Source organism: Zingiber officinale, chromosome 8A (genome assembly GCF_018446385.1).
Source record: "Zingiber officinale cultivar Zhangliang chromosome 8A, Zo_v1.1, whole genome shotgun sequence".
Lineage (NCBI taxonomy): Eukaryota > Viridiplantae > Streptophyta > Magnoliopsida > Zingiberales > Zingiberaceae > Zingiber > Zingiber officinale.
The window spans coordinates 43258499-43279512 of record NC_056000.1 but is presented as its reverse complement, the minus strand read 5'-3'; the positions used below and the strand labels follow the sequence as shown (position 1 = coordinate 43279512).

Sequence of the window (21014 nt, the reverse complement as noted above, 5' to 3'; positions counted from 1 at the left end):
AAGTTTTCATCCTCGTTTGTCAACAATGGTGAATTATTTTTTTTAATCAGATATCTAATTCTTCGAACGGATTAAAAATACTGGGCAAAAAAGAGACGCTGGCACGGTCACCTCCCCTTAATATAAACAGATACCTTTCGCCTCCTCGATATGAAATTTCTATCTCCATCCCTATCTAGAGATGACCAACCCAATCTTATAAAAAAATTTCATCAATCACTAAGATAAATTGAGAAATTCCCGTAGTGTCTTGATGGTCAATGATACGGATATGATTAGGGGGGTGGTAGAGAAGAAATAAGGGGAAAGAAGGAGGGTATTTAGGTCTTTTCGCTAACTAGGGCTTTAAGTGGGGTATGCACTGTAGCATGCAGGGAGGTGGGTTTTTCATGGTTGGTTTTCCGCCGCCACAGTAGCTGGTTTTCTTCCTTCTCCTCGCGTCGATGTCGCCGGAGCCAAGGTCGCCGGCTGCCTCTTCTCCACTCCTCTCCTTCTCTTCACCACTGGCCGCTACCTCTCCTCCCTTTCTCTCTCTTTCTCTCTCGCCGCCAGCCCCTTCACGCGAGGCTCCTCGTCGGCGCCGGCCAACAGCTGCCACTCCACCTCTCCTCCAAGCCACCATCACACGCCGGAAGACACCATCCCCACTGGACCAAGCTCGCTGCCCCCGAGCACTCCTCGCAACGCCGCCGCCTGACCGGCCACTGCTCCTCTCTCGCTGGTAGCAACCTCCAGCCACCTTTACCGCCACCTTCACAACATCGGCGACAGATCCTCCCTCTTCCTCTCCATAGCTAAGGCGACCGCCCCTCCATCTTCTTCCTCCTTCTCCTCACAACGCCGGTCACAGCACCGCCTCCTCCTTCCTTCTCCTCGCTATGCTGCCATCCTCCTCCTCGGATGTCGCTGCTTCCTCTCCTGTTCGTGCATACTGCCAGTGACGCTAGCAGTCGGCGCCCATAGCCTCTGGCTGTCGCCCTTTGGATTGCAGTACAGCCAAGCATGGTCTCACCAGCGGTCTCCTCCAGGACGCTGCAGCGTTGCTTCTCGTACTGCTTCATCTCATGCCACTTCTGGATCGTCCGCATCGTCGGGTATCGTTGATGCCGGTCGGGCCTCCGAGTCCGCGTTGTCGTTATATTCTGTCATTACTTGTATGATATTTTTTATGTCCCGGTCTGCATGCCGGTGTTTTGTCCCGGTCTGCGTACCGGTGTTTTGTCCCGGCCTGCGTGCCGATATTTTGTCTCGGCCTGCGTGTCGATCTCGTTTCCCAGTCTGTATGCTGACTTCGTGTCCAGGCCTGCGTGCCGCTAGTACCCCCGGCCTACGTGCCGGTATTATATCCAGATCTGCAGCTCGTCCTCCGGGTCCGTGCTTCGTTCAGCTTCTCGTCATCAGATCCATCTCTCCAGCTTGATCGGAGTCATCTACTCTTTCGGGTCGCGACAACTCGAGCCGCGTCCCATCCGAGAGCGCCCCCCTGAGCCAGGGTACGTTTCTCGTTCATATTTCATATGTATTTTCATTATTTCATGGCTTAGTCTTGTACTCATATATTCGTTGGATCTGCCTCGAGTATCGGGGTACCGGGGGCCGGGTCAACCCGGTCACTGGATGCAGGTAGCGTTGACCAGAGGACTTCTGAAGACTTGATCAACACGGGAGCCATCTCAGCACACCCCCCTCCGGGACGTCGCTACTTCGTCAATATTCTCGCCATCTCACCCGACGACCCGTCTGACTCAGCTTTCAGATCGGATCAGTCAACATGTTTAGATATGGGAAGAAAACTAACTCTTAATAATAGTTATTGTTGATAATATTTATTATTAATATGACTCGTCAATAAATCATCATCCCTAATCATGAGTGTGTATATATAATTACTTCACCGACAAATAATATCTAATAATATTTTTTATTATTACTACAATTTCGATGTTTTTAGGCACACGAAATCTCATAATTATGTCTTTAATAACAAATTAGTTTTTTTAAATATATACTATTAATGTAATTATTTGATTATGATAAAGACTTGAGAAGGTGCACGAGTGCCTTCAATTAATGTGACCTCCCTACTTGGAATCCTTATCTTCCACTCTCCATTAATATAATCATTTGAATTAATGACTAGGGTTTGTCCAATAACAATTTCTTAATTCCATTTTTTTTAAAAAAAAGGGAAAAAATTTGTTCCAACCATCATTAAGCATTCAAAACCAATAATGCTACTTGCAATTCCACAAATATACTTTTAAGTGGAATTGCATTCCTCTATTACTATTTTGCTTGATCATCGGGATCGAACAACGACACCGGACACGGACAAGGTGGGGTGAGATCGCGGACGATGGGTGTTAGGTTAAGGTCAAGCTTATAAGTGACATACGATGGGGCCAAGGTCATATATCAATGAGGAGATTCAGAATTAGATTTTTTTTTGTCCATTTCGTCTTCTATTGATAATCATGAAGTGGGTCCAATTAGTTGGTTATTGTGCTATCAAATCTGCCTAACCAAATTTATTAAAAATTACAATAATTGGTTTAATAAATATAATTAATTGCCGACACTTGTTGACAAAAAACATATGGGAGGCCATATTTTTTATTCAATAAATAATATTGTGTATAAATATTTAATGAGTACTTTAATAAATCTTTTTTTATATAATGTTCATGTTTCGCCCGATTAATTCGGGTTCGTCTACTAATAAATCATGCTTTTAATATTTATTTTAACTGTTTTTTTTATTTTTTTCATAGTTAATTTAACATGGTGAAAACTAGCGATGTCTAACATGATTTTCTTTTCGATATCTAAATGTTTGAATATTTTTAAACCTTAAGAGCATTCATATGGATTACCCAAAACTAAACTTCTATTTTAAATATTACATTTTAAAATATCTTTATCAATTATTCTATTCATTTCCTAAATATACAATAATAATAATTTTCTAAATTTAGTAAACTAATTTCATTTCTTAAATATTAAAATAATATTTCTTTCTCCTCTCTTTAATAATAAAAGATTTCTCTCTCCTCCATCTAATAATAAAAATGAAGAAATGAAAAAAAAATATATGGTAAATTATAAGAAAATTGATGTATTATTTAGTGAAAATGGATATCTAAATTTAATAAAATAATTTTTTACTTTAAATTTTAGATTTTGGATGAGGATTTTGATGTGGATACTCTAATAGGTATTTGGCTAAACTTATTAAAAACAACTTATAAGCTTGTACAACTTTGTTTTAGAAGTTTATAAGTCGTTAGGTCTTATTTTAAAAATAAATTGTTAAAGTATTTGGGTAAACTTATTATAATCAACTTAAAGGTATTGTGTTTGATATTATAAGATCTTTTTATTAATAAAATTATCAAAAAGAGTATAATACTATTAATTGAGGGCTTTCGGCTTTTTATTAATAGACAGTTTTGGGCGACTTTCTGCACCGGGGGAGAGAAAATTGGAAAGAGATGTTGGCAGAGAAGATGACACAGCGCTGGAAGAGAAGTCGGTGGAAATAGAAAGATATTAGGTTTATAAAAATTTAGAGAGGATAAGATGAGGATTTATGAAATTATATAAGGATATTTTAGAGAAGAAAATTATTAAAATAAGATTTTTTTTTAAAAATAGGATCTTTCATACTTTTTTAAAAACAACTTATAAGCTCAAAAATAATTTATTTTGACAGCTTATAAGCTGTTTGAAAAAAATTTTATTAAACAAATTTGAAGAACTTATAAACCATTTTAGAGAATTTATAAGCTCAGCCTAACATCCTCTTAGTCCAAATGACAATCACTCGATCGTTAGTTATTCACCGAATATACACTTGGCTTGGTGTCGCAATTTCTAATCTAATTCATCCTTTGCATTTCGAGACAGTCATGTTTTATCATGCAGGTCGATTGACAAATTAAGTCATCGACTCCAACCGAGCGAATCAAGATACGTTTAGTCGAGCAATTTTACCGCGCCGAATGAGAATGAGATTCGAGCTAGGCGAGTTATGCAATCAAATTGAGGAAACTGGACGAGTCAAAATTGACTATAAGCCCGTTACTGATGGGCTGCATGAGCAAACATAGCCCAAGCCCAAATGCGTGACCAACTAGGTGGGGCCAACGCGTTGCGTGCAAAAAAAAAACAAGGGGAAAAAATATAAATGAATAAAATCAGTGTAAATATATCATTTTTTGTTTAAATTAGATTGATTTAGAAAAAAGACAAAATTAATTATACTTGTTTGATAATTTTTTTTTTTTAAAAACAAAAAGGAAAAATAGGACGAAGAAGTAGTGCAGTCAAATCGAACCACGCGATTAATGCGACCATGAATTGGAATTGGGCGAGGCGAAGAAGCTCCGCCGCCGACGCCGATCGCCTGGCGATGCCCAAGGCGTCCGCTTGGGCGTGGTACAACTACAAGCACGGCTCCGGCGCCGTCGACGCCCGCGACACCGTGTCGGAGACCGACCTAAGCCGACTCAATCACCGGCGGCCGCGGCTGCCGTCGCGGTTCAAGAGAGAGGCTATCACCACCGGCTCCACGGCGACGGCGGAGGAGGAGGAGGAGGAGCCCGGAACGGCCGGCGTCGTGCCGTTGATGGACTCGTACGAGATAGAGAGGATAACGAGGGAGCTGGAGAGGATCATCGGCGGCGGCGGAGCCCGGCGGAGGGAGGCGGCGGCAGCCACGGCCACTCCGCCCCCGTCCTGCTCTGCTTTCCCTGCGATGATGCTGAGGAGAAAGGCAGGCAAGACATGGGCGCGCCATGCCGTCGGAATATGCGGGGTGGCAAGGGACGCGGTGAAGGCACAGTCGCCGGCAGATCGTCGGCGAGAAAAGCCAGTACGGTAACTTCGATAGTAGCGACTTGCTTTTTTAAAATTTATTTACTCACTTTCGAGTTTGCTCCTTTTTTCCATTCAAATTTGATAAATCTCCTGTAATAGATCATCATTTAGCTTAATCTAAACTCAAGTTTGATAAAAAAAAATAATAATAACGATGTCCTGTATTTTTTGTGATGGATTTTTTTCATCCGATTAATTCTCACTATAAAAATTTTTCATCAAAGTAATTCGAAAAGCACAATCCTACCCCGTGACACAAATTTTTGTGATGGATATTTGAATCATATAATAGAGAGCTTCCTGTTCTTTCGTGTTAAATTGTATTTTCATTGCAGCAGGTTCTGTCAAGAATATATTGATTGCTGATATCTTCTTGTCCAGCTTTATAAGCTTTTTCATCAATTCAATATTCTGCTAAACTCCAATTCTAACATGATTATAGAAGGGATAATGATAAATTTCTATTTCACAAATTTGTCTTTTAAAAAATTAAAATTAGAATTTTGTAAGAACCAAACAAGATGTTTAGATTTGAAGGAACTACTTCAAGTCTATAGAATGAACTAAACATATCTAAAGAAACAGATCTGCAAAAGAAAAAAATCAACAATAACAAGAACATTTGCAATGATCAGCAAAGAGTTCAAACAAATTTACTAATCCAAAGATGAGCATACAGATCAGTGAGGTGGCGATGTTTGTACCGAAAAAAATGAGGTCAGTTAACCTTTCAACAATATGGCAATAGATCGAATGCAACAAGTATGGGGTTACTGCATTCCACACAAGGAATGAGATGTAAGACACTGAAGTTTTTGATAAAACATCATGGTATCGAAGGAAGATCGGCAATGCAATTAGGAAATTGAGCAATTTTACTTTGAAGTGCAACGCATTAACGCAAGGGAAGAAGTATACGAACACTTAAGTTTTTGCTAAACTATATATGGTATCATAAAGAATATCAGCAAGAACTTGAGTGCAGTATAGATCTGATGAAATATGAAGTTAAGCATTTCAACATGAGGGAAGAAGTGAAGTTCTTGATAAACTAGCCATGGTGTCAAAAATGAAGACCGGTAATATCTGTAAAAACTTCGACAAATTTATTAAATCGAGCAAAGATTTGTTGATCAAGGGTTAATTCCCTTGATCAAAAGTAGCAACAAAAACTGAAGGTGTATTATACATCTGAGCAAGTATGAAGTTCTGCATTCCTCACAAGGGTACAGATAAGCAAGCAGAGTTTTCATAAAACTAGATATGGTGTCAAAAGAACTTCAACAAATTTATTTGCTTACAAGTTATCACAAACATGGGGAGGAGATTAAATTCCAATATTGTCAACAAAAACTCAAAGTGCATTGTGGATCTGACAAATGTGTTGTTCTGCGTTCCTCACAAGGGAACATACAAGCAAAAAGTGAATTTTCATTAAAAGAAGGAAGCGAACCAACAAGCGTAAGAATTAATAGAAGAAATAGAATAGACAAAAAAAATTAAAGTTCGATGAGATTCCTTAAAAGAACAATATATGAAATTGCCAATTTTGCTGTGAATCATCCAATTATTGTAAAAGATTATCTTAATTATCAAAAGGTGAATGAATTAACAATAGCAGAATGCAATCGAAACTATATTTTTAACATCAAAAGATTGGAATTGGGCCACAACAATCAAAGTGATAGAAAGGCCAATCATCCAATTATTTTCGAAGATCGTATAGCATTCCATCTTAACTATCAAAAGATGCATGGATTAGCAATAACAGGATGCGATCAAAACTATATTTTTAACATTAAAATATTGAAATTGGGCGATGACAATCGAAGTGATAGAAAGGCCAAGCCTGCATTTTGAAAATCGCCGTGTTCATTTGAGTTTCTCGATGCGCTGGTTGAGCTGGTTGATGCGGACCAGAAGGCCAGTGACAGAGAAGAGGAGCCAGTAGAGGAGGAGCGCGGCGGCGATGAGGAGGGCGTTGCGCTGGCTCTTCATGATGGACTTCTGGTGGCGGACGTGCTCGGAGGGGGAGCACGCGTGCTCCTGCTCGCAGGTCGGCCGCATCTCGTACTTCCAGTAGATGTCGGCCAGGAGGAAGAGGCAGAAGGGCACCACCGCGAGGAGCGGCTTCAAGGCGCTGCGGACGACGGCGACGAGCCCTCGGCGGAGAATGTCGAGGCCCGGGAGCGTAAGGAAGAGCAGCATGATCGCCTCCGCGCCGGCCGTGTAGCCCAGCGCCACCCATTCCAGAGCCATGGAAGCGAGATCGATGGATCCGAGCGGAACCTCAACAAACCCTAATCGGAGCCCGATACAGATCCCGAATAGGAGTGACGCCCTCCTTCAGGTGCTTTGACGGGGGAGATGAGCGAAGGGAAACGCACGTAAATAAACATACACTTCTGGGTACCTTACCGATATTTGAATGTCTGTTGCTCAAGAGCCGGGGCCCCACGCACTTCTGACGGAGATCTTCGAATGGTGGGTTAATGAAACTCCAAATTAGTAGTAGTGTGAAATGTTATAATATTTATTTGCAATAATTTTATGAAATCTAATTAAGTTCTGGAAATTTTATTTAAATAGTTAAATTGAGAGTTTTTAACATATTTGCTGAGCAAAATATGAAAGGGTGATGACTATAAAAATGCTTTGTTTTATTTTAAATTTAAAAATATTTCTAACTTTGGTAAATTGTATAATATATGGAGATTATTTTTTTTAAAATTCGATATAGTGATTTAATTTAATTTTGTTATATAAATAAAAATGATAAAACAAATTATTTAATTTAGTCCCTTTAATTTAACAGTAAATTAGAGAAAAATCTCCAATCACAATGTTAACTTTGCATGCAATCCCCATGTCCAAAAAATTTTGTTTCCACTCCCTACATACAAAGTATTACTTGTTTCAATTCCCTCATGCAAATATTGATACCTAAATTGCCCCTCAAATTTTTTAGGTACAAAAATTTCAAAATTGAGTACAAAAAGTCTAAAAATGAGTATAATTCTTCTTAAAGTCAGTACTTTATATTAAAAATCGAGTATATTTTCTATCAAAATTGTCCCTCTTATTTTTTAAATATAAAAAGTCTAAAAATAAGTATAATTCATATTAAATTCAGCACTTTACACTATAATCTAGTACTCTATAATAGAATCGAGTATATTCTCTATCGAAATTAACTCTCATATTTTTCGGTATAAATAGTCTAAAAATGAATATAATTCCTATTAAATTCAGCACATTAAACTAAAATCAAGTATATTTTGAGGTAAAAAAAGAATCGTACTCAATTTGATAGAAAATATACTAAATTCTAAGTTAATATACTCAATTTAAAAAGATTTATACTGATTTTTAGACTTTTTATACCTAAAAATATCATGGGTAATTAGGTAAAGATATTTGACTAGGGAGTGAAAACAAAAATTTTCATAGATGAGAACTGCATGCAAAAATTTGTTTACCAATAGGAACTGCATACAAAATTACCCATTTAACGATAATTTAATGAAAAATATTTTAATATTATGATAGTCAAAATCACTTTGATATGTTTCAATTTAATTAAAATTATATTAAACTAAATTTAATAAAAATTGCAACATTATTATATAAAATAAATGATCTAATCTTACTAACATGGTCAAAGAAAACTGCAAAAATTTGTTAAAATTCTATTAAATTAATTAAATTAGTTAATCCTCTTTGAATAATTTTAATTAAATTAGTTATTCATGTATTATAATATTAATTACGTTAAAATAATTTTATTTATTATATTAATTATGGGCGTTATGCTACAACACTAAAATTAATTCTTTTCATATTACAAAATTAATACAAACCGAATAACCTCAACTATGTAGTTTACAATGCTTATCGCAAGATGACAATTTTATGCAAAAACATGATAATAATGATGACTGCGACATGAAAAAACAAGAAAAAGAGGCTCGTTTGATTATAGATATAGAAGGGACCTTCACCAATGTGTTGAGTATCTGCAACTTTGTTTCTGTGGTATATACCGATTTGAGTGTGGCGGCAGAGGATCAGTTTCGGTTTAATGAAGGATCAAACAAGCTGGTTTAAGTGAAATCATCGTCAGACAAATCAGAGGTAGGTGTCCTTTTGAGGGAGGATAGACCGCCACAAGAAGCATTAGGCTTCTCAATCGCATGTAATTTGGGCAATGCTCTTCTTATCGACTTTGACTCCCACGACACGGTGGTGCCTACAGTCGCTAAACTCTTTTGGCGAGTGTTATGGTTTTGTTGTTTAAAGTTTGCAGACACCATTAAGTTCCCATAGGTTTGGTTCTGGTTTTGGGATCTTGATGCAGATTCAACAGGAACAAGCTTTCCATCCACCTGATTAGTAAATACAAATGCCACCTGAAATGGAGAATCAAGCATGTTAAATCTGTGTTTAGATTTAGCAGCGAACTCACGCGTCGAAGGAAAAAAACGAAAAACTAAATAAGTTAATGAAAGATTTTTCAGGCTATGCTTGTGCCACCTGCGATTAATTTCTGTGTCGAAATAAAATCCAGTCATAGGAGAGAAACATGTTGTAAAGTAATATTCCTGATCCTGCCATTATTGTAGTTAAAAAGGCATCAAGGAACTATATAATAGGAATCATGAACTTGCCAAGACACGAGGAACAATTATGCATGTAAGTTTTTTTCTTCGTTTTCGAAAAAGTTATCGATGTAAGGCACAATATAGTAGTTACTTGGATGTTACAAACCTCATCACCAGCTGACAATTGAAGAATTGCATCAGGTACAGTTGCTGGGTCTGGGTGATGGCCCCAGCTTCCCAAATCTTCTTCAGATGGGGTTCCGAGCTGAAAACAGTGAGAGAAAAGATAATAGTGTAAGCGAACCTCTAGCTTTTTTTGTTTATAAGAAATGATACAAGGCTTAAGGAAACAAGTTCTAGCCTGTCGCTGTGAGCTTTGCAATTTATGTGAACATCCAGCAACTTGAGCAAATCCACCAATATCATTCACCGCAACATTGGGCTGCTCTTTTCCTTCACATGAGCCCCCAAGATTATCTAACTCTATCTCATTCGAAGTTCTGTCCATTGCTGTTGGCTCTTTCTTGCAACGCGCACAATTCATGTTTTCATGAATCTCAGACCTTACAGAATTTAGAGTCAGCAAACATAACGTTAAATTAGTTAATTAAGAGACAGTTTCATGAAAAGTAATATTTTGAACTACCTGACATTTTCATGAAAAGTAAAAAGATCACGCAGGTCTTCTGCAGAGAAAAAGTTCCCCTGCAATAACATGTATCTCAAGCATCAGGAACTGCTAGAAAGGAAAGTAGGGTAAAAGCTTGGGACAATTACACACTTGTGGCATCTCACTTTCTGCTTGCTCCTTCTGAATAACTTTCTGAAGTCCTTCCTTCGACATTTGACGCTGGTACACCTAAAGAAGGTTGTATCAGTATTGCATTCTCATTACAAACTGAATTCTACTTCAGTGAAACTTTTGACTGTGAGTTTATGGTTTGAAACTCTACTGATTACGGATATTTGACGCTCTACAAACTCATGTTTACGACTTTACGTGCACAGCAGGCAACTAACCAGGCCCAAATGATTTCTTAAACTGACCAATCTGGTTGCACTCAAGTTAGAATTTGAGTCTATTAAGGAATATTATTCACGAGGTTTCTCAGAAACAAAAATTTTAAAATGAAATTGCAATGTGAAATATTTTATTTCCTGGATATATTATGCCATAAATTTAAATTTTCAAACCTTTTCCTCTATGGTTCCTGTACTTAAGAATCGATAGATATAGACTCGCTTCTTTTGTCCATCCCTCCACACTCTTGCTGCAGCCTTCAAAGAGAACAGAAACAATCTGAAAATTACCACCCCTTATAGCATGTAGAAAGGCAGTCTAGTGAAAATAGTACCTGTTTGTCATTAGCAGGATTCCAATCTGGATCAAAAAGAACCAGACGATTTCCGCCAATCAAATTAAGTCCACAGCCACCAGCTTTGCTGCTTAGAAGGAATGCAAACTCATCCTGCTTGGAATCTGCCATATCATTATGATGAAAAAATGATTGTACATTTGCTGTGGGTCAAAATAAAGAAGTTGCCAACCTTAGATGGATCGTTAAAACAATTGACCAGCTTCTGCCTTTTTCCAATGGATGTAGTTCCATCAAGCCTCAAAAAGGGGTATCGTCTTTCCCGGCACAATTGAGCAAAAAGATCCAATGTCTAAAGGAATTCCAGAGGATGAACTTCAATCATATTGCATTACTGAACATGGGAGTATGGCAAAGAAATATTCACACAAAACAAATGACTAGAAATTATGAAAGGGAAAATATGCCATGGCAGAACTCCAACTGAACATGAATTTTAAAGAAAGTTTTGCTTATCCATCGAAAGAAACCTAAAGCATTGTCTAACCATAAAAGCTGCATCTAGGACTTAACTTTGTTAATCATCTCTATACACCAGAGGTCATGTCCTCGTTATTTCTCTAAAAAGAGCTATATATCGTGGACATCTTGATGCTACCTTGACAAATCCCCGCTGACTAAAAACTAAGGCAAAACAGGAAGGTGCTTGGAAATACATCTAAAATGATCAGAATGCCCCCAACAAAACGACTAAGAAAAAGTTCAACACTTGGCTTGTGTATGCATAAGTTGTCATTGTGCTGCACAAGGATCTGATGGCTGCTACATGAGAATAGTGTTTGATCATGTATATAAGCTAAAAAAATTATTGTTTTCAATATAACTCAAATCATTCCATGCGAACTAACTGAACCCATGAAACAGGAAAACAAGAAATATTTAACAAAAAAAGAGGAAAACAATAAATATTGCAAGAGTATCTTGAATACTAAAGTAAAGTACACGTAAAAAAGCAGATTAAGGAGACTAAATTGGATAAGCTGACAACAATTAGTTTCTTTCCGAGTTGCATATTAGCAATTAATTTTCTTCATTTATTACCAAGAAAGAAAAAGGGGTCTAGCACTTTGGCAAGTGAAGTTAACTATCTACAAGAATGCACCTGAGTATAGTTGGATACAAGAACGATTCTGTCATCTGTCTTTTGACGAAGATGTCCAAGTAGTCGTGCCAGGACATGCATTTTTCCAGATAGTTCCACCCATACTCCAGCACCACCAGTCCAGGTACCAGATCTATTAAAGAATTAAAATCAAGGACAAATGAAAAATTGAGGTTAGTAATCAAATAAAATAGTATTTGATTATACCTTCCAGAAAATAATTCAGGAGGAAAAAATCGTATGCAGTCACTGAATCCTGATGTTCCTGATTTATCACTTTTGATAGAATCATATATGAGCTGATCAAAGAAAGGAAAAACAATTATATGGCAGTAAATAGAAATTAAGAGCCAACAAAAAAGAGAAAGCAAGAGACCAGAACAATAAATAATATGAGCATATTTTAATTAATGACTAAAACGATTCTTTGGAAGTTTAACTCGTATATACCATATTAAAAAGTGACTAAATTACCAAGGTATTGCCAGCATTGGAGCCTTACATAAAGCAAAATGGTGAGATAAGAACCAAGTAGTAGACTGCAAAAGGGCAAATAGTTGAGATACAAAGGCATCTCTTGTGCCATCATCTACTGACATTTCCAACTGCATACTTTTGAAAGTTCAATCACTAACTGTAATCACCTAAATTTAAGAGGTTGATAAAGACTTAAACCTTACAAATATGGTTTGCTATGTCTAAGAAAATTTCCAAAGTGCCTTGGAAACCATCTTCTTCCAAGCATTGAAGAAATAGAAATAGAAAGTTAAACAACAAAAAAACTTGAGATGATCTACTTGACAGTCACAAGCAGCAAATACTAAACACCTTGAATGTGTCAAACAACACATAAAGAAATAATTCATACCAATGTGCTAGCAATATGTATGCCCACACATAGGATCTCCATTCTTTATTCTTAATAAACACTTTGATGCTGGACAATATGAGCCACCAGATAATGAGTAGCTTATATGGAATAGATCTCAATGTTTAACAATGAACTCAAAACAATCACTTGCAGAATGAAAGCAAATTAAAAGGCTAATAAAAATGGCGCATACTCTACTTTTATTGTGATAATGTCATGGAGCTATGTTTGCCAAACAAGTTGCAATGATCAGTATTTACCTTTGGATGATTGCATAACTTCTTTAGAGCAGTTATATATGCTAAAATTTTGGATTGCTTCATCTCTTCAGATATGACTCTCTTAACCTATAGAAATGAAAAATATTGAAGAAAAACCTCTCATTAGTAAAATTACTTAATGAATTCACAAATAAAAGGTAGTACATATTCACAAGAATGAGCTCTGACATTTTTTGATTGAATAAAATGGTTGTAGAGTTCAAGTTGCAGAGGAGTCAATCGACAACATACCACTTCAATTATCTGCATTATAATAATCAAGTTCGTATTAAAAATTAAAATTATTTAAAAATAAAAATGAAAAAAAATAAAATATATGTATATATAAGGGCAACCACAATGAGGGATATTTGAAGGGGATATTTCAACAAATATCCCCTCACTTCAAATATCTCCCATTGGAGAGAATAAAAGTGAGGGTATTAAATCACCGGGCATAGAGTTTTGCCTGGTGATTTCTGTTTTTTTTTTTTTAAAAAAAAAAACAACAACACTGTAGCATGACAGTGAAGTGGGCCTGCAGGGGATATTTGGGATTAAATGTAAATTAATAAAATGAGAATGGAACCCATAAATATTTAGTTGGTGAGATATTTGAGTGTGAAATTTGGAATATTTGAGTGGGATATTTGATAAATGGGACCCATAAATATTGGGTTGGTGAGATTAATTATGAAACTTAGGATATTTGAGAAGTGGCATAGATGTGGGGACCACAAATATTTGGGAGAAATCAGTGTTCTAAATGGCGGTCGAAGCGGCCTAGGCGGGCATCAATTGCACCACCTTAGGAGCCGTCGTGCTTGCCATTTCGCCATCGCGATGAGCCTGGACGCATCGCTTGAGCCTGGCGACTAGTTTGGACGCATCGCGCAAGCCCAAACGCGTTGCTCGGGCCCTGCGACACGTCCGAATGTGTTGCCCGAGCTCAACGACGAGCCCGAAGGCGTCATCCTGATCTAGCAACAAGTCAGACACGTTGCTCGGGCTCAACGACGCGTCCGAACTCGTCATGCGGTCCAGACGAGCATCAAACTCGTCGCCCTGCCAAAATAGGGTACGCGGATTACTTGTAAGTTAGTGTTTAATTAAATTATTTTAGATTAATAATTTTAATCAACTACTAATTACGATTGGAATAATTTAAATAGACTTAATTAAAACCTAATAAAATTATCCCATTATATATATATATATATATATATAATTTTAAAATATTAAGACTAAATATTTAATTTTTAATTAATATATTTGATTAAATGTAAATATTATAAAAAATAATTATTATTTATAATATTATGTATAAAAAATAGTAAAAAAATTCAACCACCTAGGCGGTAGGCGGCCACTGACCACCCCGTCACCGCCTACCACTATTTACAACATTGAAAGAAATATTATCTCCTATGCTCTAAGCAACATAGGAGGTGACTTTTTTTCGTCTCTTAGAAACTGAAATTCTCTTTTCCAATTGAACTTTAGCCTGAGCATAATAATTGTGCATCACAAAAAGGAAGCATACTTGAAATTTAACAGCTAGTAAAAGACATGTCACAACAGACATGTGAGTGCCACTTATGGTCTCTATCAACTTTTCTATTGAAACGTAAAATCTATTCTCCCTAACAACAAATATAGTGGGGCTCTCTTCCAATATTGCAAAACTGGGAACTTTATTTCAAGATGCTGGGTTGTACATTACTATTCAAATTTGTGATTGTTCTCTATTAAGGAAGCTTAGCTACATGAAACGGAAGAAAAATCCTCCTTAGTGCCAATAGCAGATATTAACTAATTAGTGCTGATAGCATGTACTTATAACTAATGATTACTGCTCTTCTGGTGTTTATGCATTTAATAGAGAAAATGGGAATACACAAAAATCCTACCAAATATTTAAGTCCAAGACTACAAGTGCAAATACATAAGTTGGGAATTGTGCCTGTGGTATGCATAAAAGTATGATCTAGAAGAATGTGCAACACTTGATCTCAGCAGAAAGCTTCTGTGTCATTATCAATCATTGTCCTATAAACAGCAAAATAACTGAACGTGCAGAGTTGTAAACCTTGTCAAGAAGAGCATCACTTATCTTAAGATAGAATTTTAAGCTCATCTTTGGCAAAGTAAATTTCAAGGTTATAAGAAGAGACAGCATACCTTAGGTGGTAAGTGATTTGACAACAATGTGTTTGTCCTTCTAAGTATAAACTGAAATATGACAAAATAGATCACAAGTAAGCACAAGGAATTTTGCAATAAAGTGCGTATTCACAAACCAGTTTTGAGAAACTGTTCTATTATGCTTTGTAGAAATTTAAAATTTATGGAGCTATTATAGAGACACAAACAAGAAAAACAATTATGCAAATTAGTTTTATATAATGAGTAAAATCTCATAAAGAGATTTTGTAGTGTAGGCACTATCTCTAAGATGGTTGTTCATACCATGATTAGAGAACCACCGTTCCCTGCTGATGCTACTGTCATAATACATCTTATTTCTAAACAGCAAACAGTTTCACTCTCATAAATATTTAAATGCATCTACATGTTGCTATCACTCTCCAAGAAATTTGGTATACTACATCATGCATCTAGACTCACATATCCTGATAAATAGTTGTACTACCACTCACATATATACTCTTCAAGAAAAAAAGGATATCATAGATGATGTCTAGAATTTTTGAGCTTCTTCTAGGAGTTTAAATTGGTATATATGCAATCATGATTGCCCCATCTCTATGTTCTCTATACAGGCATCTCAGGGTACATTAGTACATATATTTGATGACCACATCTTGTTGTAGTGCAGTGTAATTAAGTTTTCAGCAGCATGATGCAAGATTAGCACTGTTTTCCAAAGAATTACCTGATTTACTTTTGCACTCAGTTCTGCTGATCTCTCAATACCCAACTTCCTTTCTTCTAGAGTTGCTGTTGGCTCTCGTCCAGAAATTATTGGTGCCTTGAAGTAGGACAAGAAAATAAGGAAACAAACGCAATGATAAAAGCTACATAATTCTCTAAACAGAATATTAATTAACTTGTTCAAGAACTAGCTCTCATGAGCTGAACTTGAAATTACTTAAAATTCATCAATCAACTATAGAAATAGATTTTAAAAATGCAGACATGAACAAAGCAAGTTGAATTGAAGTGCAATCCAGAGCCTCCTGCTTACATAGAAAATCAATCTAGAAATTGCATGACAACAATAGGTTATATAATGTATGGGACTTCACTATACTCAATTAGATTGTAAATAGCTGTTTTAAGTGCAACCTAAGTATGATAAGTTCATTGATAAAGCACAAGAAAGGATAGATTGGATAACTATGAAATTTGAAACATCACAAACCAAATTAACTAAACCAGATTGGAATCAGCCAGTATGGAATAGCAGGATATTTCTTTTTTCTGTTCTTTATTTCTATTGTCAAGCATTGCCTTCAATCAATCTCTTAAGTAATTATATGTAGGTATTAATTACGCCAAGGTTTCTATTCGAGTTTAATTAATTTATATTTCAGAATGATTTTTTTCAAGCAGTATTTAAGCCGTAATATAATCATAAATTTTCTCCAATAGAGTATAAGTTGGATGGGAACTGAAATAATGAATTCCAGGAAAATCAGACTAAATTGAATAAAACTAGTATTCTGAGGTATTGCAAAGTGAGCTCCATTTTCAAACCAAAAATCATGTCCAGAAGTCAAGGATTTTAGATTAAACAAAAAAAATATTTCACAAAAATTAATGTGTAAAAAGAGTTTGATAAAGATTCTAAATTTTGAGCTTCATGATTTTAGATTTTAATCTTTTGTGATTTTTAACATCTTCCACATGATTAAAGGGGCAAGTTCATTGACTAAAAGTTTCATGTTATTGCAAAGCAAAACTATAAGTTGATATTTTCCATTAGAACCATCAAAAAGAAACACAAATTTCATACTTTTGCCAGACCATAGCCAAATGTACACACAACATTCATGTAGAAAATACTTTATCAAGGTATCAAACATCAAGTCACCTCATAGTATCGTCGGAAATATGAAGCATCTCCTAGAATTCCTGGATTTGTAAAGTTTACCATGGCAAAAAATTCTTCAAGATCATTCTGCAGGAAAGAAAAACAGTTGAGATATAATAAACTCATAGAAAACTCTTGCATTATAAGAACAAAAAATCAGGCTACCTGCATTGGTGTTCCTGACAATAGGACACGCCTTAAACAAGGAAGAGCAGCCAATGCCTAATTCAATAAAGGAGATGTAACAGAGAAGAAAGAGGTGAGGTTTAAATTGTGTGTGAAGAAAAAGTCGAGTATATCAGTGTGCATGCCAAAATGAAGATAATGAATAGCAACCCTAATCAAGATAATGGAAAAGAAGTTAAGAAGCAAATGAATATCATTTTCAAAAAATAATAATATCCCATACTCTATTAGTTAGCGTCTGATCATTCTTAAGCCTGTGAGCTTCATCACATATAAGAAGATCACAACTTCCATTTTTATCAAACTTTGACGAATGCATTCTGAATGTCTCATAAGATATGATAAGCACCTGAAAGACATTCATGCATCAGAACCATAAACTTGATCCCTTAAACTGCGATACTCATCAATAATTTATGGCTTGATGGAACTTTCAAAGAAAAAAAGAGAAAAAAAACCTGAAAAGCACTGCAAGGGTTTAGGAAACTTTCAATCCCGGATAGAACATCAGCTCGTGTAGTTTCGCAGAGAGCAACAACTCTAATTTTTCGTCCAATCCACTTATCAATCTCTGATTCCCAATTGCTAACAAGGCTTGTGGGAGTAACAATCATTGCACGCTTAACCATTGGTTTCCCATCAAAGCCTTGACGAAGGAGTGTATACAATAAAGTTATTGATTGCAGTGTCTTACCCAAACTGAAAAGTTTAACAAAAAATTGAGGTAATTAGAAACATCAGATTTAGATTATGCAGACCACATGAATCAACAACAAAAAAACTATTGTTCTTGATAAAGATGAGATAAAGCCATGTACCCCATGTCATCGGCCAGAATGCAACCAGAGACACCATCAGAACCAGATAACCCAGACACACATTCAAACATAAATTGAACTCCTTCCCTACAAAATATGAGGGGTTGCACATTAATATGAGGGCATTACAAACACACCCATTAGGTGGCCTTGATTCCAAATATCATTTTGTATTTGGTTCAGCTGAAGTTCTCAGCTCACTTCATAGCAACTAAATTGATACCCTACCTTGACTAGATAAAGAGATAGTTACATTTAAACAACTGAACAGGTCCAAAAGACCAAAACCATATTAACACATGGTAAAAGAAAACATGAAGATTTATCTACAGACAAGATGGTCATCTGGAAGAGAAGCAAAAAAAAAACAATACCTTTGATGAGGACGAAGATAGCGAACAAGTAAGGCATCTACCTCAATTTGAGGTAAATCATTTGTTTTGTCTGTTCCATCTGCCTGCCATAAAATTAAAGGCTCTATCCCAGGTGGCAGAAGCTGATCTTCTCTTTCAGGATCATCACTATTAATGCTAGGTGGATGCTGAATGTAGTCAATGGCTACCAATGGTCTCCTTGGTGCTGATGAACCCCATGGAACAAACCTTTTACGAGCCCAAAGCCGTCGAGATAGTTCATCATTTTGATCCTTGTATCTTTTGGAGCACGGTGGCTTAAATGGTTTTCTAGCCACTGCTGCTCCATCAGAGACAGAGAGAATTCGTGGAATAAGTGGCTGCCTTCTTACATGAAGATTTCCTCTGACAAATAAAGCAAAGATCAGAAAAATTAAGTAAGCTAACACAAAACAAATTTCACAAACATGAAATCAAGATAGAGAATGATGTCCAGGGCTAATTAAATGTTCTGCTGAGCAACTACCAGTTATGATATGTAGAAATTGTTATTTCTATTATCCCATGTAACAATGAAAACCTTGCTTTTATATAACCTCAACTAGTATCACAGTCAAAGATCTGCAGACTTTATTTCTTAGGTTAAAATGTATGTACGAACTTGTATAGTTGAATGAATCCCACTTCCCTGCATTATTACTGTTATTATTTTGCCACTCTGCCTAATTGAGGATGGTTACATTAGGGTGGGAACCATTCAGTATAGTAAGAACAAATAAAACTAAATTGATATATATATATATATAAAACCAGATGATTTAATTCAGAATGGTATGCATAGGTTCAAACCAAAATAGAGAATTTTACCTAGCTTACATACCTAAATCAAACTGATAAACTCAATATTTTAGTTGAACTCTCTTTGGTATATCAATTTTGGATTATATAACACAAATCGATGAGCCCCACCATATCGTATTACACTCTTCTTTAGCCCCTCTGATGAATTGTACAGCATTGTGAAGCACCTCTTGATGAGTTCTATGGTAAGAATGCAGGCAAGAGCAGATACGTCCTTCGGATTAGCTCCATGTCTACAATGACATATTGAAGGTTCTTGCGTTGATTTCCATAAGGGGGTTTGCCCAAATTTGTTTTTCTATTTTTTCTCTCATATTAAAACATTCAAATTTTCTTTCTAAATTAGGCTCACATTGAACCACGTTTTATTACTTGTGGACTTTTCTTGTGTCTTCTTTGTGTTTGCCATATTACAGTGTTAGTCAGGGTAATTCTCGATTGCATACAAGGTATTTAGTGCATATAATGTATTTCTTGTGGCCTATTCTTGGTGCATTTGCATGCGAGGCAATTCTCCACGTTTTATTTTGTCATGCTTTGTGATAGGGGTAGATTTCCATAACCTAGGCGCACCTGTTTCAATCTACATGGGGTGATTTGACATCTATCTTACCAGAGTTGTCAAACCCGTGGTCTCATGCTAGTGTTGATACGAACTTAAAGATGTGCTAGAATGACATCAATCCAGCACTTATTATCATGAATGTCTAACATAATATTTAACCAAAATTATGTACATGGAGCACATTCATTTGATTACATTTCAATCTACTCCGTCTTATTTACATTTCTACTAAGTTTCCAAACGAGAAAAGCATATCCTTATAATAACAACACTGTGAACCGTAAAAATAACGGTAAAAAGTGGAGTGTAGCTTGGGCATGGCGATGAGATACAACTACTGATAGCCATCCAAATCCGAGCAAAATAACAGAGGTAAAAGACAGCATTTTAATCTCATCAACAAAGATCGGAAGCCCCCGGAAATGATCAATTTCAGTAACGATCGAAACCCTAAATTCCGCAATCCCACCGACCACTTGCGCTACGAGCGGCAACGCGAGGCCGAGAAAAGGTAGTTTACCTCAAAAGGGCAGCAACGTTCTGGGACTTCCTATCCTGATCGGACGAGGGAGACTCAGAGGAGCACGCTTGGTTCTCCTCGGGTTCGTCGCCTTCTTGTTCGATTTCTTCATCATCTTGCTCTTCGTAATCAGATCCTTCCTCGCCTCGCTCGGAATCGGAAGATGCGAACTCTTCCCCTTCTCTCTCTTCTTCTTCTTTCTCTTCTTCTTCTTGTTTGGACGCCATTGTCGCCGTCACCGCCGCCGCTTCGCAGGTTGCGAGCTTGCAAGTGAAGCAATTTTTTGGCGGCAATTCGGCCAAATAAAGGAAACGAGATACCGATGCTTTTCACGATTCTCGTTTCCTGATCCAAATATATTTAGATTAATAGTTTAAATCTACAATAATGTTTTAATTAATTCAAAATATTTTTATTATCAAAACAATATATAATTTATTGCAAAAAAAATATTATTTACTTTTGTTGTATTGACATTATTACAAGAATCATTAAACAATTGAAATACTAAAATATTAATTATTTAATTTAAAATGATTTTAGGTAGTATATAGTCTTTACGAATT

General features: G+C 36.3%; 3 protein-coding genes across 3 annotated transcripts; 1 reads left to right on the top strand and 2 right to left on the bottom strand.

Annotated features, from left to right (window-relative positions):
* Positions 1–4310: 4310 nt before the first annotated feature.
* Positions 4311–5052, top strand: LOC122011455. Its single transcript, XM_042567848.1, has one exon. It carries the CDS (start codon positions 4355–4357, stop codon positions 4880–4882), a length of 528 nt encoding a protein of 175 aa, XP_042423782.1. The 5' UTR covers positions 4311–4354; the 3' UTR covers positions 4883–5052.
* Positions 5053–6486: 1434 nt separating this feature from the next.
* Positions 6487–7255, bottom strand: LOC122011445. The gene has a single exon (XM_042567836.1). It carries the CDS (start codon positions 7135–7137, stop codon positions 6751–6753), a length of 387 nt encoding a protein of 128 aa, XP_042423770.1. The 5' UTR covers positions 7138–7255; the 3' UTR covers positions 6487–6750.
* A 1449-nt stretch (positions 7256–8704) lies between these two features.
* LOC122008695 (DNA repair and recombination protein RAD54-like) lies at positions 8705–20948 on the bottom strand. Its single transcript, XM_042564524.1, has 21 exons — positions 20449–20948; positions 18524–18907; positions 18150–18236; positions 17790–18030; positions 17555–17680; positions 17311–17367; positions 17146–17232; positions 15985–16080; positions 15270–15320; positions 13278–13352; positions 13089–13175; positions 12165–12256; positions 11958–12090; positions 11028–11147; positions 10835–10948; positions 10674–10757; positions 10261–10338; positions 10126–10184; positions 9841–10042; positions 9646–9744; positions 8705–9287 (listed from the first exon to the last, which is right to left on the bottom strand). The coding sequence occupies exons 1-21, from the start codon at positions 20673–20675 to the stop codon at positions 8982–8984; spliced, it is 2805 nt and encodes a 934-aa protein (XP_042420458.1). The 5' UTR covers positions 20676–20948; the 3' UTR covers positions 8705–8981.
* Positions 20949–21014: the final 66 nt, after the last annotated feature.